The sequence below is a fragment of the Aspergillus alliaceus genome, assembly GCF_009176365.1.
Source record: "Aspergillus alliaceus strain CBS 536.65 unplaced genomic scaffold BDW43scaffold_79, whole genome shotgun sequence".
NCBI lineage: Eukaryota > Fungi > Ascomycota > Eurotiomycetes > Eurotiales > Aspergillaceae > Aspergillus > Aspergillus alliaceus.
The window spans coordinates 38,288-63,910 of NW_022474762.1; the positions used below are offsets into that span (position 1 = coordinate 38,288).

Genomic DNA, 25,623 nt, shown 5'->3' on the forward strand with positions numbered 1-25,623 from the left:
ATCAAAAACTAGCCACGGGTGGTTTCATCCGGTTTGTATCCATCATGCGTCTCGGTGTGGAGATGTAAACTGGCAAGTATTTGATTGGTTCCAATCAGCCTTTCTCGGCTGGAATGAGCCGTCCATTTGTCAGCTACTTGTCGGTTTCCTTGGATGCAATCATTAATGTGCTTTGCTGGATTATCAGGGGAAGAGATTTGTGGAACAGGCGGACTGTACAAAAACAAAAAACTGACGCTATCTAAATGCAGCCGCTTCTCGGGGAAAGCCATGTGCAGACGCTGAACATCTCCGCTATCCTAGTGTCTGACTGACGCCACCAATTACCATGGCGAGTGTGGTTCATCAGGATCCAAAAGCCCAGTCAGTGCAGGAGGGTCAAGGTGAAGCTGTGCAAGGCGCCATCCCTCGTGGTGATGATGCCCTCAACGGTGGTGTCAAGACAAGTAATGAGAAAGGAGACCATGGTGCCCAAGATGAAGCAGACTTCGAGGTCCTGTTCTAAGCTGGAGATACCACCAACCCCAAAGAATGGTCGTCCTGGCGCCGTGCCTGGGTATTGTTCTACATCGCCTTCTCCTCCTTTATCGTGTCCCTCTACAGCACTATCTACACGTCGTCCATACCGGGAGCCAGTATAGCCTTCGATATTCATCCCCCCGTCATCCCGACGCTGGGCATCACCACCTACCTCATCGGCACTGGTGCGGGTAGTCTGACCCAAGCACCGCTCAGCGAGGTGTTTGGTCGCCGCCCGATTTATCTTGTGTTCATGACGGTTTTCACTCTTCCCATCCTTCCGTGTTCTTTGGCCACATCAGTAGCTGAGATATTGGTTGTAAGATTTTTTGGGTAAGCAATCTATCTATTGTGGATGGTGGCGTGACTTTGCGTAGGCTAACCTGCAATCCCAACAAAGACGTGTTTGGTGCTGCTACAATCTCCAATGCGCCAGGTAGCTGGTCGACATCTATCCATCCGACAAACTGGCAGTTGGTATCTCGCTATGGAGAATCGCGCCATTCAATGGTCCTGCCATCGGGCCCGTCATCGGTGGCTTCGTCTACGCGGGGCTGGGCTGGCGCTGGGATGACTGGTTAACCATGATTCTCAGCGGCGCCTCCGTCCTCCGAAGCATATGCCCCTGTTCTCCTCAGAAAAAGAGCTGCGCAGCTCCGCAAAGAGCATGATAGTCGCTATTGGTCTCGCTACGACGACAAGTCATCATTCCGGCCACAGCTCAAGGTCACTCTGCGCCGCTCGTTTATCTTGGCAGCAACGGAGCCCATTCCGTGGTTCTTTAATACATGGTAAGGGGCCAAAGTCATGACTCAAGCAGCTTGGCGAACAAAAGAATTAATGCTAATGTCGTGCGAGAGTGTCTATTGTCTATGCCGTTCTCTACCTTTCCTTCGTCGCATATCCCATCGTTTTCCAAGACTATAGAGGCTGGGGACCCGGTATCAATGGCTTGGCATACTTAGAAAATGGTCTAGGAGTGACGCTTGCCATCTGTCTCGAGCCGCTTTGGAGGCACATCATCAACTCTAGTCTAATCAACCCCGAAACTGGCCGTGTATATCCTGAAGCCGCAGGATCCATCATGAGCCTTGGTGCGATATGTACTCCGATAGGTCGACTCGTTTCGCCTGGACTTGTGTGCCAGCAGGTATCCACTGGCTTGTGTCTATTGCTTGTGGAGTTCATTTTGGTTTTGGAAATACGCTATGTTTTATCTACAGCTCGAATTACTGTATGTGCCTCGTCCCCAACTGACCGCATAGTGGCATCTCTCGACTGACTAACATGGAATAAAAGTGGCAGGATCTTACGGCATCTATGCAGCTTCTGCTCTCTCTTCAAATACCGTTTTCAGATCTATCCTAGGAGGAACATTGCCCTTGGCCGGACCGAAAATGTATCTAGCCTGACACCTCATTGGGCCGGCACACTTCTCGGCCTGGTAGAGTTATGCCTGGTTCCTATTCCCTTCACCTTTTGACGTTACGGAAAAAGGATTCGTTTCGCGAAACCGAACTATTTTGCAGACCCAGAAAGATGCTGAGGCTGGACAGAGACGCACATCTGGATCTTGAATGTTAATCATGCACAAAAGTATACCTATGTAAACCTACGTACTATTAGTATTTTTTTCACGGCCAGGACCAAATACAATAACAAGACGGGGGTTTTCCGCAGATTCGTACATAAGCCAATTAGTTAATGACAACAGTCTGGCCGGAGCAAAACCAGAACGGCCACTGATCTACCCTATCCTATACCTGCTCTGTTGCTCGAAAGACCAATTCACCTGGTATATTCGAGGCCTTCAGCAAAGTGGGTTACAGTGAAAAACCCACCGGGGGTCTTTAGCATTTTTTAAATGTCCCGAGAGTTTAGTTAATACATTTAGAGAGATTGGGGTGCACAATTGCTCTCGAAAAGCGAGGCAAAAGCCCACAGCCGCGCTTCAGAGAGATAGACAAACACCACCAAAATACAGAACAGCACCAAACACGCAATTTTTTCCACCTTTCTTGCACCGCATCACTGCACTAAAATGGACCTACCATCGATTTTGCCAAAGCTTACTTCAACAAGGGTTAACCTACATCCCCAGTTTGCACAACCAGAGCCTGGAGTAGAATCAGAAGACCATGCGACTTCCTCTGCCCGACCAGTTGATCATGAACCGTGTTACAAAACAGTTACAAGCCTGGAAGAGGACAAAAAACGCTTGATGGATAAGCAAAAAATAGCTATGGAGGCGCAAGAACAGCTGGAGAAGGATCATCAGCGGCTTGTGGAGGTAGACCGGCGATTGCAAGGCAAAACTTAGCAGCTGCAACAACAACTTGCAGAGGCGAAGACTTCGCTTGACCAGGGCAACGGGGAAAAGGAGTCGATGCAAGCATGCCTGCAGCGGGCATATAGTGACCCTGGAAGAGAGCTTGGGAGGCAGGTAAACGGTGCAGGCAACACCGCCATAACTCCACCTATAGCCAACTCGACAGACTCGTGGATGGGTCAGGAGCTGGAGATAGTAAACACTGCCCTACCGGATCTGGTAGTTGACTTCAACGGCTCGGTTGAATACTGTATGTAAGGAAGACTCCAGATAACTACCGGAAGATAATCGGTTCCGCGGCTCGTTCCTTGTGGGTGGTGAGTCCGCTTTGGATCCACCAAGATTTACTAGTGGGACCTCGTGTAACTACTTCTTGCAGATCCTTATGTCATAGTTCTTGTGCTAATATTCAAATTAGCTTCCATTTAACAAACAATAAAAGAAAACCAAACAAAATACAGAATAAGAGAAAGACAGAGACAGAAGGCGTCGGTGGAGAAAGGAATAATGATTCCGGTGCTTATATCAGTATTTGCTTAGCAGTTTTCTACTACCTGGGAGATAAGATCCCCCACTCACTCCTGTTGCCCATGTCCTTGCGAAATGCCTCATTTCCCTTCTATATTAATCTGACATGGCCTCTCTACCACCACCACGGACCGCTAGAACGCTTTCAAAGCCTGCTTAACGCTGCCAGGCTTGTTTCCATTCTCGCTTCTTCACCAACTTTTATCGGCAATCTCAATGGCCAGCAGATCTACCCAGCCCAACGGTTGACGAATCATTTTAGGGGCAGACTCTGCACTTTGTTAGATGATCAGAAAGGACAGCGGGGGCGAGCCACTTAAGATCAACACACAGGCACAATAGCTGAACTTAAAGGGCATCTCCAAATAGGTAGACACATTAGCTTAGCGTCCTAACGAGCAAGACCCAAAGCCTCTCGCCTGTGGCTAATAGCACCAGATGATTCGGGTTTCACGGAGTACTCCGATTTTGGGTTGACGAAGGTATCAGTCTGGAGTGGGGCGAATCCCATGGACTCAAATCACCACGACGAGCTTTCACCACTGGTGCATGCGAAGGCGATAGAGAGCCAAAGTATGACAGCCTGCCGTTTATGCAGTAATTGCTGTTCATGGCAATCTGACCTTCCTGCCAGGGTCGTTCAAAGCCACCCTAGTAATCAATATATGCATGCAACTTTATCACCACGATGGGAGTTACTTGAGCTAGGATGCCAGAGTGGCGATCGAGCCAGACACTAGCCATAAATTGTGATTGGCAACAGATGAACCACAATTTAAGAGAGAGGAAGCCATGCCGCAGCTCAGGCTTGTGCCAACAACACTCATCAGTACATAATGAAATTAGGAATGGCTGGATTATACTATGATCAGGCCAAAGAATAACTAGGAAATAAATAAAGGAAGGAATGGCGAGCACTCGTGTCATAGTCCCTGAGACCGACTTACCACTGAAATGTTGGTGGGTGAGGAAAGATCGACAAGGCTAGAAGGAAGATTACCTTCTACCCCTACTGTCATGCGAGCACAGGCCAGTGGCATGTTGCCCTAGCGGAGCAAAGTTCTGTAGTCCGTCCCAGTAACCAGGTACCGAAACCTAATAGCCAAAGTAACGGTGTCCAGTAGTTTGCACATCTTAATTTCGCGGGCTGGATCAAGCCGGCCAATTCCCGGCTGATCTGGGGATCTTGAAGTAGATCACAAATACCGACACTAGGTTAGAGAAGGAAATAGTCTCAAATTGTACAGCTTGGTCCATAACATCTTGGGGAGTAACTTGATCAGTGATAAGCAATAAGAAAAGTCTGTAGGCTATATTCTATCCTTGAAAATCAATCGACAATTATAGGGCTCGAGAGAAGCGTTCTGCTTTCGGGTCAGTAATTATATCAGTACATTTTGCAGCAAGTCTGCATGTTGGGACTTGCCTCCTTGATCGAATAATGATAATCTGGGGCACTAGTGATTTCGAAATGACGGACAATCTCATAAAGAGTCACCCGGAGTTGTAACAATGCAAACTCAGACCCAATACAACTACGAGTCCAAGCGTTGAATGGAATATAACTCCCTCGAACCTGTTGCTGGCTAATCGCTCGTTGGATAGCATGGACATCGCCCCCCCATCGCTCCGGTTGGTACTCGTGGGCGGTAGGTCCCCAGGTATTTGGATCGGTGTGGACGCCATATGCCGTCCATCCCACCCATGTTCCTTGGGGAATGGTTATGCCGTTTCCTAGATAAACTGGCTCCAAAGTTTTGCGGTTGATCAACTGACTGACTGGGGGGTAGAGGCGCAAGGTTTCAGAGAGTACAGCGGTGAGATAGGGCAAGTTCTTGAGGTCGTCCTCGTCGGACGAAGAAGGGCTATGTGCGGCAATTTCCCGGTATAACTTTTCTTGCATTGGAGGATTTTGAGAAAGCTCCCACAGTGTTGCTATAAATGCAAACTTGACGTTTTCGTGGCCAGCGAAAAACATCATTTTAAGGTTCGAGCGATAATGGAAGTCCGACATGAGCCCATCATCGCGGGCTCGCTGCAACCGGTAGATCAGCTTTCCCGACCGATCAGGCGGGGTTTCGGTGTACTTGAGTTTCTCGGTTACGTCGATCAGAGCCTCCTCGAGCTCTCGGATCATGGAAAAACAATGGGGCCTTGTTGGGCGTAGAGGCCAGCCAATTCTTTCAAACACCGGGAAATGGTGGATGAGATGTCCTCCCAGGTTCCAGAGGATGGCCAGAAGAGCATCTTGAGCCCGAACACTGCCGCCATTCAAGGCGCCAAAATCAACGTCAAAAAAGCTTTCCCCAAACACGTCAATCGCCCACCGTTCAATTATGTCATTGATAACAACCCCGCGGCCAGACGGCGCATGCTGTTGCTCTCGCTTTAATGTCGCTATAAGCTTAGACGATGCGACCCTGAGAGAGGCGATACTATGGGCGCGCTGGATCCCCGGCTTCATGATCCCCGTGAACTGTTTCCAAAGCTCTCCATGAGAGTCAATGATGTTCTCGCCAAATAGACCCGCTAATGTACTATGGGGAACTTTCCCATAGAAGCCACCTTTGGCCACAACGCGTTCATTGCGTAGAATGCGGGCCACATACTCTGGTTTAGTCACTAGAACCGCCCATCGACCCGAGTTCCAGATATTGACGGCGCCGTGGGTTTCCAGCACGGGGCGAAGACGAGCGTTATGGAAACCAATTTCAGACACGCGGCGATATGCATCGTAAACCGAGATGTGAAAAGGAATGGAGGGAATGCAAGGGCAGCACTTCGTAGAAACCTGCAGGATTTTGGTCGCGACGACGGCAACGGTGATGGTCAACAGAAGACCGAAAACTGATTTATAATCCAATTTGGCCACAGACAATGCCCAAGTCTGATACTCCATTGTTGGGGGGGTGGATGGGACTGAGATGAATATGAAAGTCTGCTTTCTTTTCGAGCGGTAACAGCAAAAGGTATATTTTTGTTCATCATACTGTGTTCCTCTGTACTTTGGCTGGCGCCGTGTGCGGAAGGGGGATGTGTCTAGACCTATGCAGGATATGGTGCTTGGTCGCTTCTAATTGGTATTGTTGATTTGACTGACCCACAAGTCCTTTTGCAACCGTGTGGATTTAAGAGGATCGGCCTAATTAATACCTACTTGTCAGATAAGGACGCATGCAAATATTTGTAATAGGTAGTCAGACTGCGTAAAAATTCCTAGATTGGTGATTTACGTGGCAAGGTCTGAAGGGTTTGGATCCCTGTATAGTGGCTTGTACTAACAAAATCGCCAGGGCCAGAGCAAGGACTATTGATACACCACACTCTAGCAACTTTCCTATTGGTTTACCTCTAGTTGATCTTGGCTGGCTGAATCTTGGTTGAACCAGAGCTGAGCCATGGAATGTGACGACCCTAGCTTCTGCATAACCACAGCCAATCATCACCATGATGCCTGACTGAGGCCTTGACTAGAATTTTAGTACCCGCTCAACCTCTAGGTATTCGATACGTGACAACACGGAATACTGTTCGATGACACTGTTTTTCTTTCCTGGCAGACTTCAATGCCCTAGTCTTACACAGTACAATGAGAGGATCGTTGATCACCGCTGAATTTGAGCCGTCCGATCAGCGCGTGCGATCAGATACACCGGACAGAATCAATCTATCATCCGTATGTTCCCGCAATCCGCATGTGTTGAAACTCATTGGCTGTCGGATATTTCCCCTCGGGATCTCCATCTCCTTCCAGTAAGGGTCGGAGGATAGCAGCACGGTCGGGCTTCGCAAAGTACGCGATGGAGAAGCGCTCCGGCACCATCTCGTCGATTTGCGCTTCACTGGACCGGACGGGAAGATGGACTCGATGGCACGCACTGTGCAACGCGGTCCACATTTGCAGGCAATCGCCGACATTCAGAATACACTCGTATGGCCCTCCACTCTCGATGTCCGCGAACTGCCCACTGTGCGGTGGAACCTCCATTTCTGTTCCCTGCATTAGCACAACAGCATCACGAACCTGCTCGCGAAGAGAACTTGAGAAAGGAAAGGCAAAAAAAAAAGAAAAGAACTCACGTAGGCCTCCGACTGTATCTTGGAATAACAGGGTGATCGTCCCAAAGTCGGTGTGCGCCGCGATGCGTGTCGAATGCACAAAATCCCCTCGGGCGACCGCCGGATAGTGCGTGATGCGCAGCTCATTGGTCTGGTCTGCGTGAAGCTGTCCAAGCGTTTGCTCAGGTAGACCTAGTCCGATCGAGAGAGCCCTGAGGATGGCCAATTCGGTGCGATAGCCAGCTTCGAAGAATGAAGTAAAGGTCGGTTGGAAGCCATCGTCCACTCCCGGGGGTGGCCAGATGTTCTTGTAGAGTGGATCATACTCGGATCCAATGTCGTAGGATTCCTCGAAAAGGGTTAGAATAAAATATTCCTTCGACGTGAGACAGCATCACCTTCATGTCTCCGACGTAAGGAGATTTCGTTGCGCTGCCATAGCCGGAGACAGCCCCAACGTTCTCCAGCCCGACCGGACTGAAGCCTCGATGTGGATGCGCGGTGGGAGGATGAGGTGCTTTCAACTTTTGTTCCAAGGGTAATTGGAAGAAGTGGCGTGCCTATGGCCAAGTAAGTATAGACGCATCGGGGCATTGGAGAATGGAAACAAACTGCCGCAAATGCCAGGTCAATCTGGGCACACGGAATGCCGTGATTGATCAGTTTGAGAAATCCATATTCCTTCAATATTGAGACGAATTGGCGACAGAATTCCTCTCGCTGAGAGGGATCGTGGAAACGAGAGAAATCCAAAGAGGGGAACATGAGGAGTTGCGACGTGGACGATTGTTGCTGGATGGTTGACATGAGAGTCCTGTTATATATATACTGGGGACAGTTTCCTGTCAAATGCATGGTGTGACTTGATTGCCCACAAAATACCGTGAAGACTGCCGTTCATAACCGCCACATGTGCTCCGCTGGGTATACTACACTACATGACCGGTTTCGGCGCGGCTGACCTGTAACCTGCATAAGCGCTTATGGGTGGCTTCTGCGTTCGTCAATCAATGTAAGCGAAGTATCATTTTTGTGGGCGAATGGTATGTGCCACTGACACGGAAGTTTCTGCCTCGGTGGGTCTTGCTAGGAACTTGTAACTTTTGGCATCGAGGGTTTCTTTTCTTCTGCAGTAGTTACTGGCACGGTGATCCTTCGCCGATTCCCCCTATTCCTTCCAGCTAACAATCCCATTCCGCCATGATGTCGCATACCCTGGATCTTGATCAAATCTGGAGCTGGAATGCTGAAGTCCCGGAGACTGTCCCGGGCTGCGTTCATGATCTGATTGCAACTATTGCGGTCCATCATCCGGATGCCTTGGCTGTGTGCGCCTGGGATGGCGATTTAACGTACTCTCAGCTGGATGCGCTATCTCGCAGGGTGGCCCAACGCCTGATTGCCTTGCGGATCCCCCGCCAGTCCAGTATACCCTTGCTGTTTTCCAAGTCGCGATGGGCCTGCGTGGCCATGTTGGCCATCATCCAGGCAGGTTGTGCTGCCGTTGCGCTGGATGCGACGCAGCCAGATACCAGATTGCGATCGATTGTGCAACAGACACAACCGAAAGTCATCATCTCGTCGCCAGTGCATACCACCAGAGCATCTGGGCTGGCGGATGCTTCCATCCTGCAGCTGGATGATGCCCTTTTCGACCACGAGATTGAGGAGCCAGCGGACGGACTTCCGGTCGCTTTCCCCTCTGATATAGTTTATGTCTCCTTTACATCGTACGTGATTTCCAAGTTATGCGATAGAAAGAAAGAAACGCTAATCCAGACAGTGGAACAACCGGTCAACCCAAAGGTGCGTGCATCAGCCATGCAAACGTGCGTAGTGCCGTCCATCACCAGGGCAAGAAGTTGGGTTTTGATTCAAGATCGCGGGTTTTTGACTTTGCTCCCTTTTCATTCGACGTTGCATGGAGTAACTTCCTGCACACCCTCTGCGCTGGAGGATGCATTTGCATTGCGAACGAGAAAGACATGCTGAACGATCTATCCGCTGCCATTACCTCATTCAAGGCCACATTGATTAATGTGACGCCTACTGTATTACGGACTATAAACCCCATTCCACCTACCCTCGAAACGGTTTTGTTGAGTGGAGAGATGCCGTACCGAGACAACATCACTCGCTGGGCCGACAAGGTAAGATTGCTAAATACCTATGGCCCAACGGAATGTACATTCAAATGTGCCTTTTCCCTCCTCAGTTCACATCTCGAAGGTCGTCCGGATATCGGCAGGGGAGTTGGTCACTGTACATGGGTTGTCGATGTCAATGGCAGCAAATTGGCCGCCCCAGGGGCGACAGGAGAGCTGTTCCTAGAAGGGCCTCTAGTCGGTCAGGGCTATCTATCTGACCCTGAAAAGAGTGCTGATGCATTTATCAATGACCCTCCATGGCTGCTGGAAGGAAACAACAATGTTCCTGGCCGGCCAGGCAGACTTTACAGAACAGGGGATTTGGTCAAGTACAAACCAGACGGGCGACTAATGTTCATGGGCCGCAAAGACGCTGCACAACTTAAAATCCGAGGCCAAAGAGTGGAAATTGGTGATGTTGAGCATCACGTCCGTGCCTGTCTAGACGAAGATCTCTCCGTGATTGCAGACGTGGTTATGCCGCGAGGGTCCGACACGTTGTCATTGGTTCTGTTTGTTCAGGCTCAGCCAGATGATAGAGAACGGATCAGGGGCCAGATGGACAGCCTGGAAAGAAAATTGCGTGAAATATTACCTTCCTTTATGATTCCCACCGTGTATCTCCCGGTCGATGTCATTCCAGTGGCCTCAACTGGCAAGGCTGATAGACGGCGACTACGGGAAATGGGCAATGCTTTGGACTGGAAGCAAATTGTCGAGCTCCAATCAACCATCGTATCCACTGTTGAGTATCGCGAGCCGACAACTGACGCGGAAAGACAGCTGCGGCACATCTGGGCCCAAGTTTTAGAGCTGGAGGTCAATCGAATCAGCACAGGTGATAGTTTTCTGCGCCTGGGAGGAGACTCGATTACCGCCATGTATCTGGTTGCGCAAGCGCGGAAGGAAGGGCTGTCTTTAACGGTTGCAGATGTGTTCACCTTTCCCATTCTAAACGAATTAGCAACCAAGGTCGAAAATGTTGTGCCGAGCGAGGTCGTGCTCCCATTCTCCCTGCTGGAGGGGAGGAGAAGTAACAAGAGCTTGTGTGAAGAAGCTGCCATGCTGTGTGGAGTAGAGGCTGGCGAGATTGAGGATATTTATCCTTGCACTGCATTACAGCAAGGGATGTTGGCCATCAGTGCAAGAGATGCTAGCGCCGACTATACATCACGCACTGTTTTTGATCTGCCAGAAGACATTAATATGAGGCAGCTGGAGAGGGCCTGGACAAACACCGTTGCAGCAACACCTATTCTGCGTACTAGGATTATCGAGTTACCGGGCGAAGGTATCGTTCAGGTTGTCGCGAAGACCCCAGTGACATTGCTTCGATATGAGCATATCCGCGACTTTATGACCACCAGCTCTCAGGCTTCACATCTAGGGAGACCACTGTGCCGGGCTGGGATGATTGAAAATGAAACTCCCCGTCTATTATTGGAGATTCATCACTCGATCTACGATGGATGGACCACAATGCTCATCCTGGATACTCTTGAAATGGCGTATCGGGCGACTCAATCTTTCTCAGCGCCCCTTTCTTTCCAGCCATTTGTCAAGCACGTAATGGCCATGGACACTGCAAAGGCCACAGAGTTTTGGCGTGATCAGCTCATTGGCTCCGATGCAGCTGTTTTTCCATCTTCCAAATACTGTCCAAGGAAAAAGCTCGATTTCAACCATGTTATTAGTGGGGTGCAGTGGCCCCGTACCGGCGCCACTCCATCTTCAGTGGTGCGGTCTACACTCGCGATACTGCTAGCATCATTCACAAATACAGACGATGTGAAGTATGGAGCTACCGTCAGTGGCCGACAGGCTCCTGTGCCGGATATTGAACGCATCGCGGGACCAACTATTGCCACAGTTCCTGTGCGGGTGAAGTTGAACTGGGATCAGACCGTCGAAGATTTGCTGCAGCAAATTCAAAGACAGATGGTAGAAATGACGGAATATGAACAGTTCGGCTTACAGCGCATTCAGCGGATCGATGAGGACATTGAGGCAGCCACCCAATTTGAGCTGTTACTGGTCATCCAGCCAGCTCACCAAGGAAAGAGTCAGAAACCTGGCGGTCTTTTCTCCCGGGCACACACTCTGTCGATACCAGGTATTTTCGAAGCGCACAGACAAGCGGATCCAATTCTAGTAGCTAAGGATGGTCAGAGCGACAGTATGGGGATCTACAATTCTTACGCGATGATGATTATATGTCATCTGGATGAATCTGGTGCAGACCTCAAGTTCAACTTTGACTCCGGGGCTATTGAGGAAGACGAGGTGCAACGGCTGGCCCGGCAGTTTGAGCATCTATTGCGACAAATGTGCTCAGAGCAGCTTGGCCAATCCAAACTAAGAGATCTCAGCCCCTTGACCAGCGAGGATCTGGTTGATATCTGGACGTGGAACCGAGACCTACCACCTGCCGCTACTGAGTGTGTAACGTCTCTGATTGCGCAGCGAGCTGCTACTCAACCGGGGGAAATTGCCATATGCGCATGGGATAACGAGCTCACATACCGACAGCTGCAGGAAAAGTCGATTGCTCTTGCGTGCCGAATGCGAGAGCATGGGGTTAACCCTGGATCTATCGTCGTGCTGAGCTTCGAAAAGTCTTCCTGGCTGGTTATCACGATGATTGCTGTTCTTCAACTTGGATGCATCGCGTTGCCTGTTTCTGTGCCGACTTCAGGTCGACGAGCTAGCCAGATGGTCGATACTTTGCAGCCAACACTTGTCATAACATCGACCGCACCCCACTTATGTCCCTTTACTGGCATGGCGCCTATTGTTACCATTGATGAGCTGATGAAAACTCACGTTGAAGATAATCCAGGTCTATCGTTACCACAGGTCCATGCCTCTGATCCTGCTTTTTTTCTCTTTACATCTGGTTCTACTGGAAAGCCAAAACCTATCCAATGGAGCCATGAGACGCTGTCAAGCAACATTGCGGCAGTGCAAAAATGCTTTGGGATTGATTCTAACAGCAGGGTTTTCCAATTTGCAGGATACGATTTTGATGTCAGCACATTAGAAACGCTTTCGGTCCTCGTTGCAGGTGGTTGTGTTTGCATCGCATCTGAATCTGAACGAACGAATCGACTGGCTGAAAGCATCGTTCACTACAATGCGAACTGGATTTGTTTGACACCTTCCGTTGCAGAAACCATTGTGCCCAAGGATGTACCGTCATTAAAGAAGATTACGTTTGCTGGTGAAAAGCTGCAACAGAGGACGGCTTTTCAATGGTCTGGGTATGTGGACGTCGTGTACAATTGGTATGGTCCAGCTGAGGCGTGCGTAGCCACGTCATATAAACTTGATCCCAAAAAATGGCAGTCAGGAATCATTGGAAGAAGTCAAGCAGCCTGTACCTGGCTAGTCGACCCCAAAAATCCTAATATCCTTGCTCCAGTCGGAGCAATCGCCGAGCTATGCATCGAGGGTCCGATCGTCGCCAGCTATACAGGGAGCTGCGGTGCTGCCCTGAATGAAAAGCATTTCATTTCTCCGTCCTGGTTGCAACAGGGTTATTGGAAGGTACCTGGACGAGATGGGACACTCTATAGAACGGGAGACCTCGTCAAATATACATCTGCTGGTTCCCTTTTGTTCCTAGGTCGAATTCAGGAGTCCCAACGCAAGCTTCGAGGACAACGTGTTGACCTTGAGGACATCGAACGTTTAGTTCAGGGGTTTCTCAAGGGAGGCAATGAAGTCAAAACTGTCGCAGAGATCTTTACTCCATCACTCAGCGACAAGGACAATCTCGCTCTCTTCTTTAGCTCCCGCGATATGGCAAGCAAACCCACGTTGCCGGTCGACGAACTTGAAGAGTATCTGGTGACAGTGCTGCCGTCTTATATGATTCCAAACCTGTACATACCCATTGCCAAGATCCCCATCGGCAAGACGGGAAAAACAGATCGCCGGCGTCTGCGTCAAATCGGTAGCTCGTTCACTACAGAACAGCTGGCGGCGATGCAGCCGTCCCGGAAGAAGGCAAGGAAGCCCTCCAGCAAAAATGAGAAGAGGCTCCAACGACTGTGGGCAGATGTTCTTGGTGTAGCCGTCGACTCAATCTATGCAACAGACAATTTTCTCCGTCTGGGAGGCGATTCTATCACGGCGATGCGCCTCGTTGCCCTGGCCCGCAACGATGGATCTGTGCTTACCGTTTCAGACATATTTAAGGACCCAGTACTGGAGAGTATGTCGAAACGACTTGAAAAAGGAAGCAGCTCTACCGAAGAGGTTCCTCCATTTTCTCTTTTGAGCTCACGCGTTGGCAAAGAGGATAGCCGCAGGTATGCTGCTCACCGCTGCAGGATATCGGAGGAACAGGTCCTCGACATCTACCCCTGTACCGCTCTCCAAGAAGGCCTTCTAGCTTTAGGCGCAAAAAACCATGGCCAATATATATCGCGGAGTGTACTTGAGATTCAAGCCACTGTTGACCCGGACCGGCTACGACAAGCATGGCAATCCACTGTGCAGAAGTTACCCATCCTTAGAACTTGTATAATTGACCTCCCGGGTCAAGGGTTGGTTCAGGTCTTACTTGACGATGCCCCGTGGCGCTTTGGCACTGACATTGCTACGTATGTGCGAAAAGATGAACATGAGCCAATGGGCATGGGGATGCAACTTTGTCGTGCTGCCATTGTGGAAGGCAGCTTTATTCTCACTATTCACCATTGTATCTACGACGGTGCTTCCCTGAAGATGATTCTGGATGAACTTGAACATCAGTACCTTGGTCAATGTAGCACAGAATTTACGCCATTTCGCAACTTTATCCAATATTTGCAAAGGACTGACCCCCAAGACAGCACAAAATTCTGGAAAGCCCAGCTTTCTAACGCCGAGCTTCAACATTTTCCAGTCCTTCCCTCCTCAACCTACATCCCACTGGCCAACGAGGAGATGGATCATTCAATTCCAGTCGAATGGCCGCGTGCCGGAATGACGCCATCGACCATCCTCCGGTCAGCCTGGGCCATCCTCGAAGCGCAGTATGTGGCCTCGAACAATGTGGTATTTGGAGTCACAACAAGTGGGCGACAAGCGAATATGCCTGGTATCGAACGCTGCAGTGGCCCAACAATTGCAACAGTACCCTTTGCAACCTCTATCGACTGGAACCAGACAATCCAGACATTCTTGGATCTAATACAGCAGCAAAGCATCAGCATGATACCTCACGAGCAGTACGGACTGCAAAATATTCAGCGGACTGTAGAGAATATCGACTCTGCGCTATTCCAGACTTTGCTAGTGATTCAACCAGTGGCTGAAGGAAAGTGTCTACAGGATGACAGTCTGCTATTTAAAGCACGACGCTTCTCTTCGAATCTTGCCACTCGGGGAACTGATCCATTCAATGTGTATCCGTTGATGTTGATTTGCGAGCTTACCAGGTCAGGGCTGAAGTTGCACATCAGCTTTGACAATCATATTCTCGATCACAGGCAGATTCATCGCATCGCCTGTCAATTCGAGACAGTCCTTCGACAGCTATGCACCGCAGACCCAGAAACCACAAAACTTGAAGATGTTCAAACGGCGTCTGATTTCGACATCGTTCGATTTTGGGAAAAGAATTCCACGCGTCCGGGAGAGCCACAGACATTAGTATCCGAAAAGATTTCTTCCGTGGCAAGCAAACAACCTGACTCGATCGCAATCGATGCCTGGGATGGTCAGCTATCTTACAAACAATTTGAGGAGCTGTCCACAGACTTCGCCCACAGGTTGCTTGGACTGGGTATCTCCAAAGGGTCAACAATCGCTCTAAGTATGGAAAAGTCCAAGTGGGTTCCGATCATGCAGCTCGCCATCCTGAAATCTGGCGCTGTCTGTTTGCTGCAGTCTGCCGCCGTACCAGAGCATCGTGTGGGCACCGTCTTCAAAAACCTCGACGTGGTGATTGCCGTGGCTTCACCATCGCGAGTTGACTTGGTAAAGCGGTTTTCGAAATGTTTCACTATCGATGAGATGCTGGACACCCCTATCTCATATAATCCACTCCCTTCTCCGAGAATGACTGACCCTGCCATTGTCTTGGTATCTTCTGGCAGTACTGGAGAACCCAAGCAGATTCTTTGGAATCATCGAACGACGAGCGCAAACATTCAGGGTGCTGGTGAGGTATTCGCCATGAGCTCGTTGTCTCGTTTGTTCCAGTTTGCGTCGTACGATTTCGATGTTGCGACGGTGGAAACACTGTCCACTCTAGCTTACGGTGGCTGTCTCTGTATTCCGTCTGAATCCGAACGGCTCAGCGACCTGCCCAGGGTAATCAATCGGTTTGAAGCCAATGTGCTCCACTGCACCCCGTCAACCGGAAGACTGCTTAGCCCTGAAGCGGTACCAACTTTGTCGACGCTCATCCAAGCTGGGGAGAAGTTGACCGAAGAAGACGTGAACAGGTGGAGCGGCAAGTGCGATGTTATCAACTGGTATGGACCGGCTGAATGCAGTTTAGCTGCAGTTTCCCCTGCCACTCTTCCGTCATGGTACACGGGGGTAATTGCGGGTCCTTCTGATGAGGTTGTATCTCAATATCTCCCTCTTTGCTGGCTGGTTGACCCGCATAATCATCATCGTTTGGCGCCATTTGGAGCCATTGGAGAGATCGCTGTCGAGGGACCAACATGTGCAGTGGCTTATATTGGGAACCCGACATTGACCGAGAGCGCGTTTTGCGACAACCCAACGTTCCTCTCACTTGGCCAGAGTGGAAATGAAAGAGGACGAAAGAGGCGGATCTATCGAACTGGTGATTTGGCTCGATATGACAGCAACGGTAACCTGATATTCATCGGGCGCAAAGATGCACAGCTCAAGATACGTGGCCAGTTAGTAGCCCCGGAAGAGGTTGAATATCATATTCGACAATGTGTGGACATAGCGAACTTCCCAGTCGTCGTGGATGGCATAATCGAGAAGGATGGCACCCACCTTACATTGGTGGCTTTCATTGTGACAGAAGAGGTAGATTCCATCACAAATGGCCTGAACGAAAAACTTCAAAAGTCACTCCCTCGTTATGCAATTCCATCTTACTACATCCCCGTCCCGGCCATCCCCACTGGACCAACCGGGAAAATCGATCGCAAGACATTGCGGGAGATTGGTTCTGCGTTCACACTGCAGGTGCAATCCAATATCCAACAGAGAAAACCCACGACTCCAGCAGAGATCAAATTGCAGAGCTTGTGGGCGGCTGCTTTGGGGATTGAAATGGGCAAGATTTCTGCGAACGATAGCTTCCTCCGGCTTGGTAACTCGATTGAAGCAATGCGTTTTGTTGGGCTCGCCCGCGATCAAGGAATACTGTTGACAGTATCCCAGGTCTTTGAGAAGCCCGTACTCGCCGATATGGCTACTGTTATTCAGAGCACGACGAATGACCGGTATGGGCAGGTTGACCCTTTCACTCTGTTGGATCAATCAGTGGATATTCAACTGGCCCGACAACAAGTCGCTTCACTGTGTGGTATCTCTGAAGAGAACATCGAAGACATATTCCCATGCACACCATTGCAAGAAGGCCTACTCTCATTGACGACGAAGCGGGATGGGGATTATACAGGTCGAAACGTACTGGAACTTCGTTCTTCTGTCGACATTGGCCGGTTTAAAGCCGCATGGGAGCAAACAGTAGCGAGGATTCCAATTCTGCGAACGCGCATCGTTGATCTTCCGGGTCAAGGGTTGGTGCAGGTAGTAATCGAAGAAACCAAGGTGTGGACTGAGGCGGAAGGAGCTGAGGATTATATCGAAAAGGAAAAGCAGCTGCCGATCAGACTAGGATCGCCTTTGATGCGATGCAGTTTATTCGCGACATCTCCAGGGCAAAGCGATCGTTTCTCCTTCGCACTCACTTTGCACCACTCAATCTACGATGGTGTGAGCACAGGTTTAGTCCTGGAAACCCTGAATTCGCTCTACCATGATACAAACCCTCGTGAATTAAGCGCCTTTCAGCCTTTTGTACAGTATATCAACCGGCAGGATAAGAAGGCTGAATCCGACTTTTGGGCCTCGCAGTTTGCCGGTCTCGAAGCATCACAGTTTCCCGCACTGCCAAATTCAGCCTACGAGCCTCATCCGGATTCGAGTTTGGAACATTCCATTCGTGACATCCGTTGGAGAACAGATGACATTACTCCGTCGACGACAATACGTGCAGTATTCGCCTTGCTCTGCTCTCGCTATTCTAATTCATCTGACGTTTTCTTTGGGACCGTCGTCAACGGCCGCAATGCACCAGTTCAAGGCATTGATAGGTTGGCCGCTCCCACCATTGCCACTCTCCCAATTCGCGTGAAGTTGGAGGGCCATGAAAGTATCCGAGCGATGCTGATTAGCTTACAAAGTCAAGCAACACAGATGATTCCGTATGAGCAGAGCGGGCTGTCGAGGATCCAAAAGATCAACGACGAAGCACGGGAGGCCTGTCGATTTCAGTCCTTTCTAATGATCCAGCCACCTGAGACAAAGATGGACGAGGGCAGTTTATTCTCACTCCAACAGTCGTCCCCGGAAAGTATGAGAGATCGCTACCGTGGGTTCAGCTCATATGCCTTCTCAGTGGGCTGCACGCTTTTGGAAAATGGAATTCAACTGCAATTCACTTTCGACTTAAACGTGATTGACCATGCGACAGTTGACACAATGGCGCACCATTTTGAACATCTCTTGCGGAAAGTGACATCCCGCGAGGTCGATGGAGTTGCTGTCAACGATCTCGAAATGATCACAGCACAAGACTTGAGCCAAATCTGGCAATGGAACTCGCACACATATGAAAGTATCAACCGCTGTATCCATGAACTTATCGCAGACACGGCAGAGTCCCAGCCGACAGCCACTGCTATCTCAGCCTGGGATGGGGAATTGACATATCAAGCGCTCGACTACTTATCGACCCAACTCGCTCATCAGCTAGTAGATCTGGGTGTTGGTCGAGGTATGATTATTCCGTTATACTTTGAAAAATGTGTATTCTCTTTCCTTGCCTTTTTAGGTGTCATTAAGGCTGGAGCCGCTGGGCTCTTTCTAGATCCCGCTCTGCCGGAATCACGACTCCAAGCAATCGTGCAACAAGTGAAGCCCATCCTAATGCTGGCGTCACCTGCGAATGAATCACATGGCTCCTCTATGGTGGAGCATGTTATCGTAGTGAGCCATGATTCAATGCGCTTGGTATCTGAGGGACGCGAAATGACCACGTCACTACCATCGGTACATCCATCGGACCTGCTTTATGCCGTGTTTACAAGTGGAAGCACTGGAACTCCGAAGGGTGTTCTCGTCCAGCATCGCCATTTCTGCAGTGCTATCTTCCATCAGCAACCGGTGTTCAACCTTGGCACATCGACCAGAATGTACGACTTTTCTGCACCCTCGTTTGATGTGACCTATGGAGCTGTGCTGCCTACTCTCGTAGCAGGGGGCACAGTGTGCATACCAAGCGATGAAGAAAGAAAAAGCCATTTGACCGAGAGTTTACGCCGCTTCCGAGCGACAGATACCCTCCTAACCCCATCTATAGCTCGCTGGCTTGACCCCAATTGCATCCCAACGCTACAAAATATATATCTCGGCGGTGAAGCCGCCACGCATGATGATCTCGCGCTGTGGACTCCTCATGTTACCACTGTCAACTGCTATGGCCCAGCGGAGTGTTCTGTTGGCACACTCTACTGGAAGGCTCCCAGTGCCATCCCATCCAAGATTCCAATTGGCAAAGGATACGGTGTATCGACATGGGTTGTCGATCCACAATCAAGCGAGCGCCTGTCGCCCCTTGGAACCGTCGGAGAGCTATACCTCGAAGGTCCCCTGGTTGGACAGGGTTATTTCATGGATGAGGAAAAGTCTACCTCTGCATTTATTGAAACACCATCTTGGCTGCACAGGGGAGATCCCAATGGTCGGGTCCCTGGCAGAGATGGGCGGTTATATAAGACCGGAGACCTAGTCAAGTACAATCCGGTTGATGGGACATTAGTTTTCATTGGAAGGAAGAATACCCAGGTCAAGCTCCGCGGGCAACGGATAGAGCTGGGGGAAATCGAGCATCATCTCCGACAAGTCCTCGTTGATATGTCCATCGAGGCCTCTGTCATTGCAGAAGTGGTGACCCCAGAAGTGACCGGACGGGCTGCTCTTGTAGCCTTTATCGAGTCGGACCCGACGAGAATTTCCAAGATAGCAGGCGATCTGGAGAATAAGATGGAAGCACGAGTACCTACGTATATGGTTCCAGCCACATTTGTCTCGATCAATCCAATGCCTTTGGCTCCCAGTGGCAAGACAGATCGCAGGCGTCTGCGCGAGATTGGATCACAATTCACATTGGAGCAACTGGGTGGAGGAAGGCGATCAAATGGCCGGTCTCCCTTTACAGAACAGGAATGTTTGCTACAGAAATGGTGGACGTCAGTGATAGGGGTTCCAGCTGATCAAATATACATCGATAGTAGTTTTCTTCGACTTGGTGGCGACTCCATTTCTGCAATGCGCTTAGCGTCCTTAGCTCGCAGTCAAGGTATTTCTTTGACTGTACAAATGATTTTGTGTCAGCCCCGGCTATGCGACATGGTACAGGCAATCGTTCCCTTGGATCCAAACCAAGATGATGCTGGTCAGGTCGGGGTCACCCCGTTCTCCCTTTTGAAGCGTCCAGAGGACAAAGAAATGACCCTCAATTATATCTCTCAGCAATGCAATATCAGCAAGTCGGATATCCAGGATGTCTTTCCCTGTACCGGAGTGCAAAAGTCTTTGTTATCTATGACAGCAAAGAGCAACACTTCGTACATCGCCCGGTTTGCCCTTCGATTGACAGAGAACGTTGACATACCTCGCCTTAAGATAGCATGGGAAGAAGTCAGTCAAACTAGAGCTCCTATCCTCCGTTGCCGCATTGTGGATACGCCTACAGAAGGCCTGGTGCAGGTTGAGGTGAACGAGTCTCTGGAATGGGAAACGGGTGATACGGTGTCAACATACATCCAGCAAGACCAAAGATCTATGGGCCTCTCAACCTCTCTTACTCGCCTAGCTATCGTCGGAAATGCCGCGGAAAATGGCCTCTACTGCCTTCTTACCCAGCATCATGCGATCTACGACGGTTATTCGTTGAATCTTCTGACCCAGGAGGTATCGAGAGCCTACGCAGGACTGTTAAACCACACACCCGTTGCACCCTTCCAGGCTTTTGTTAAGCATATCATGGACATCGACCACGAGAAGGCCCGAGAGTACTGGCAGAATCAATTTGCAGACTCCGAAGCAGTTCCCTTTCCAGTCCTACCATATGATGACTACCATCCCAAAGCCGACAGCACTGTGAGGCGTGAGTTTGTGGGTTTTCACTGGCCTAAACGGGATGCAACGGCTTCAACTAGTAAGTAATTTCGGACCATTGGAATGTGACGCTTTTTGTGATTGCTGACCCAGCTTCAGTTATACGCGCGGCATGGTCGATCTTGACTGCCCACTATACAGATACTGACGATGTGGTTTTCGGCACCATGGTCACGGGGCGACAGGGCCCTCTGCAAGGCCTTGATCGAATGATTGCCCCTCTCATCAACGCTGTCCCAGTGCGAGTGAAGCTTGGCCCGGAGCAAGACGTGGAAAGTTTTCTCAACGCCATTCAGCAGCAGTCCATTGAGATGATTGCCTACGAACAGACGGAATTGCTAGATATCAGACGCATCAATCCGGATACAGAACGGGGCAGTCGATTTAATACCCTTCTGGTGGTACAGCCTGCCCAGCAAAGCGGTGACAATAAACTAATCGACGGCCCCTTTGATCAGAGCAAGATAGGTTCTGCTAATTCTGGGTTGGATGACTACAATCCGAATGCAGTAATGATTCTGTGTCAGCTAACCGAAGACAATGGTCTGAGTATGGAGATCAGTTTTGATTCAAAAGTCGTGGACATGGCGCAGATGGAACGGATCGCATCACAGTTTGAACATGTCCTGCGTCAACTAGCCATCTTAAGCACCGACACCGTCGAGTCAATTAATGTCGTCAGTCCACAGGATATTGCGCAACTGTGGCAGTGGAATGCGGCGGTTCCCCGGGCGAAAGAAAGGTGTGTTCATGAACTTATCGGCGACACTGTCAAACGGCATCCAGAATCCGCCGCTATATGCTCTTGGGACGGTCAGCTTTCATATAAGGAGCTAGATATGCTTTCAACTTCTTTAGCATCTCAACTTGTCGCTCTTGGAGCTGGGGTAGGGACGATTATTCCGCTCTGCTTTGAAAAGTCCATGTGGCACTTGGTGGCCGCGTTAGGAGTAATGAAAGCCGGCGCTGCATGTGTCGCGATGGACTCAACACAGCCAGAATCGCGACTCCGATCAATCGTACAACAAGTGCATCCGAACTTCCTTCTCACATCTTCTAAGAATCATGACCTCGCTCGAAGTCTCTCTGATGCAAAGGTGGTGATTGTCGACCGTTATCACCTCATCGACTCTCCCGTTGTCCATAGCACAGCTCCATTACCACAGGTTCATCCATCAGATACAATATACGGTATGTCCCATATATCCCTTTCAAGTAGCTAGACTGACCCGTTCGAACAGTTGTTTTCACCAGTGGCTCAACCGGTACACCGAAGGGTGTTGTCACTACTCATCAAAATTTTGCATCTGCAGCAACACATCAGAAAGAAATCTTGCATATTCGGTCTTCTTCACGGGTATTTGACTTTGTCTCATACAACTTTGACGTTTCATGGTCCAACCATCTGCAAACCCTGATCTGCGGGGGCTGTCTATGCATTCCGTCCGAATCAGAACGAAGGAATGATATCCCAGGCGCTTTCAATCGCATGAAGTGTGATTATGTGTACTTTACTCCTTCGGTTGCTCGCTCTCTGGATCCATCATCAATGCCTGGAATTAAATGCCTCGCCATGGGAGGAGAGCCTATCCCAAGGTCCGAGGTGGTGCGTTGGACTCAAGCAGAGGCTATAATTGGCATTTACGGTCCGGCTGAATGTGCCCAAGGTCTGTCGTTCATTCGTCTCGATAGTAATTGTCATAATAGCCTTGTTGGACTGCCATTTGGCGCAAATATGTGGCTGGTCAAGCCCGGATGTCCGGATCGCCTCGCCGCTATCGGGACTATTGGTGAGCTCCTCATTGAGGGCCCAACAGTCAGCCAAGGGTATTTCGCAGATCCAGACAAGACCATGACAGCATATATCAAAGATCCCTCATGGCTCCTACAAGGCACGTCCGCGCACCCAGGACGATCGGGAACTTTGTACAAGACTGGTGATCTTCTGCGCTACAACTCCGATGGGTCATTCGACTTTATCGGTCGGAAAGATGGAATGATCAAGTTGAGAGGTCAACGAATCGAATTAGCAGAAGTTGAATACCACGTTCGCGTCTGTCTGGGAGATGCAAGTCTCTATGATGGGGTTGCAGCCGAGATTATCAGACCACAGAACAGCAATCCTCTATTGGCTGTCTTCATTAGCCTAGCTGATACGGTTAGAGAATCAGAGAAGAATCCATCCGCCTTCACCGAGCTCATGGAAAGCCTGGAGCAGAAGCTTATCGATCGTTTACCTCAATAGTACGTGCTTCCCCTTGCTCTGATATTTTCTAATTCAAAAGATACGATGCTTAGTGTAATAATAGTATGATACCCGGCGCTTATATTCCAGTCGACCAAATCCCAATGACGACAACAAACAAAACCGATCGTCGAGCTCTTCGCGAGCTGGGCAATGCGCAAACTTTGGAGAGGCTAGCTGAACTCCAATCTCGTGGCCAAAAACATCGTGAACCATCAACCGAGATGGAGAAGAGACTGCAAGTCCTCTGGTCTTCTGTGCTCGGTGTGGAACCTGCCAGTATCAGCGCTGACAGCAACTTCCTACGTATCGGTGGTGAATCTATCGCTGCTATGCGACTCGTTGCAGCTGCACGGCCACAGGGTCTTTCACTCACCGTGGCACAAATATTTAAAGCCCCTCGTCTATCTCAGCTGGCCTTGTTGGTTACAATGAAGACGGAGGAAGATGAAGCGTTGCAACCCCAGCCGGCATTCTCGTTTCTGGAGACGAATGATCACAAGACATTCCTCCAAAATCATGTCGAGCCCTTCTTGTATGACAATGCAGGTATTGTCGAAGATGTCATTCCTTGTACCGACTTTCAAAAATGTGCAGTCATAGACGCGCTGCAGGACCCCCCCGGGAGACTGCCGATTTGGATCTTCGGGCTCCCCCACAACGTCGACTTTGCCCGACTGGAATGGGCGTGTAGAGCACTTGTGAATCATTTCGACATACTTCGTGCAGTATTTATTCAAGCAGGTGGTCGGTTCTGGCAAGTTCTTCTGGATGGGTTCAAGCCTATCTATGATACTCTTGATGTTGATGACGACGTGGGGTCTTTCACTCGTATACTTTGTGAAGAAGATCTCAAGAGACCGCGCCAATTAGGACGATCATTCATTCGCTTTATGGCCATCCGACATCAAGCTGGAAAGCATCGCCTAGTCTTCCGAATTGCACACGCCCAATTCGATGGATACACCTGGGGCATGGTGATCCAAGCTTTGGCAGCCCTGTACCATCAACAGTCACTGCCAACGCAGCCATCTTTCCGCCAATTCATAGTTTTCAATGAGCGCAAGAAAGAACAAAGTCTCTCATATTGGACATCAAGACTCCGGAACTACTGCCATCCCAGCTGGAGTCCAGCAAGTCGTCTTGATGCGGTATACAGCACTTCCGATCGAATGACAGTAACAACATCCTTCGAAATGCCAAACGTCCAGTGCCACGAAGGAATCTCCGGCGCGACCTTTTTCCATGCAGCCTGTGCCATTGCCCTCTCTCAACAATTCGGACAAGAAGATGTTGTCTTCGGTCGTCTAGTGACGGGACGCTCCATGCTCCCTGGTAGTCTACAAAACGTCGTCGGTCCTACCATGACTGAAGTGCCGATCACCGCATCCATCAATCCCAACGACACAATCGTGACTGTCGCACAGCAGTTGCAAGCCCAGTTCATTGATGACTCCGCCCATGAATCTGCAGGAATGGAGGAGATTATTCGAAACTGCACCGACTGGCCGGAGCAGGTGGTCGACTTTGGTTGGCGAACGGCATTCCAGCAGGAGGATGAAATGGAATTCAAGTTTCTAGACTCCGGAAGCACGATTACTGCCCACGAACATGATCTTCTTCCTCGAGGTCGTCCAGAAATTTATGCCACGCCACGCAACGGAAGGCTACATTTAGAATTCGAAGTAAACCGACGGCTTATCAGTGAGGATACTGTACGAGAGGTGTTTGCTCGGATCCAAAGTGTTCTGGGTGAAGTGTAGTGGGTCGCTCATTGAATAAGTCGTACATGTCTTGGCCCAAATTTATATCTCGCCGTTCTTTATTTCAATAGATCATTCCAAAATGTGGCACTCTGGAATTGAATAAACAAAGTGAAATTGTTCCGCCCCTTCCATCAATTTTAGCTAGATTTTCGCTCCAGGTTTATAGCATCTATAACAGTTGCTAGCAACATTCCCACGTTTTTCCAAACACAACGTCGCTCATTATGAACCGACTACTAGAGGAGCTGATGCTCCTGATAGTTGACAGAATCCCTGAAAGATTCGGAAGTAATTGGAATGGACTTATCGTCCTTCTCCAAGTCTGCCGTCGATGGCGATCTTTATTCTTCCAATTAGCCTATCATTAAACTTCACTGACAAAGCGAGAGACTCATACCTCTCACCGACGCTGTTCAAATATGTCCCCAGACTGCGTCCTCTGTCGAAGTTCTCGACATGGGCATCCGGGGAATTTGGGAACGTGATGAAGAGGAACGACCAGTAGTCAAGCGCCCGTCAGTGAGCAATTAGCTCGAAGAAATCGCCAACTCAAGAGGAATTTTTCCGCATACGGAACCAGGCTCTGAAAACAGGAGAGGTCCAATATCGACAAAAGGTACCTGGTTCACATTCTCCCTGCGA

At 49.8% G+C, this 25,623-nt stretch overlaps 4 protein-coding genes across 4 annotated transcripts; 2 read left to right on the forward strand and 2 right to left on the reverse strand.

The window, feature by feature from the left end:
• Positions 1 to 328: 328 nt before the first annotated feature.
• BDW43DRAFT_304457 (major facilitator superfamily domain-containing protein) lies at positions 329 to 2,096 on the forward strand (the record flags this gene model as incomplete). The annotated part of the gene is made up of 10 exons (XM_032045606.1): positions 329 to 413; positions 507 to 852; positions 897 to 955; positions 994 to 1,124; positions 1,174 to 1,310; positions 1,340 to 1,380; positions 1,440 to 1,634; positions 1,670 to 1,753; positions 1,819 to 1,918; positions 1,970 to 2,096. 10 exons carry the CDS (start codon positions 329 to 331, stop codon positions 2,094 to 2,096), a joined length of 1,305 nt encoding a protein of 434 aa, XP_031894483.1.
• A 2,590-nt stretch (positions 2,097 to 4,686) lies between these two features.
• BDW43DRAFT_304458 (cytochrome P450) lies at positions 4,687 to 6,275 on the reverse strand (the record flags this gene model as incomplete). The annotated part of the gene is made up of 2 exons (XM_032045607.1): positions 4,687 to 4,740; positions 4,803 to 6,275. 2 exons carry the CDS (start codon positions 6,273 to 6,275, stop codon positions 4,687 to 4,689), a joined length of 1,527 nt encoding a protein of 508 aa, XP_031894484.1.
• Positions 6,276 to 7,046: 771 nt separating this feature from the next.
• On the reverse strand, positions 7,047 to 8,200 carry BDW43DRAFT_304459 (isopenicillin N synthase family dioxygenase; the record flags this gene model as incomplete). The annotated part of the gene is made up of 4 exons (XM_032045608.1): positions 7,047 to 7,366; positions 7,457 to 7,784; positions 7,834 to 7,995; positions 8,048 to 8,200. 4 exons carry the CDS (start codon positions 8,198 to 8,200, stop codon positions 7,047 to 7,049), a joined length of 963 nt encoding a protein of 320 aa, XP_031894485.1.
• A 438-nt stretch (positions 8,201 to 8,638) lies between these two features.
• Positions 8,639 to 24,978, forward strand: BDW43DRAFT_316627 (uncharacterized protein; the record flags this gene model as incomplete). The annotated part of the gene is made up of 6 exons (XM_032048345.1): positions 8,639 to 9,165; positions 9,219 to 18,565; positions 18,623 to 21,010; positions 21,070 to 22,161; positions 22,212 to 23,214; positions 23,280 to 24,978. The coding sequence occupies 6 exons, from the start codon at positions 8,639 to 8,641 to the stop codon at positions 24,976 to 24,978; spliced, it is 16,056 nt and encodes a 5,351-aa protein (XP_031894486.1).
• Positions 24,979 to 25,623: the final 645 nt, after the last annotated feature.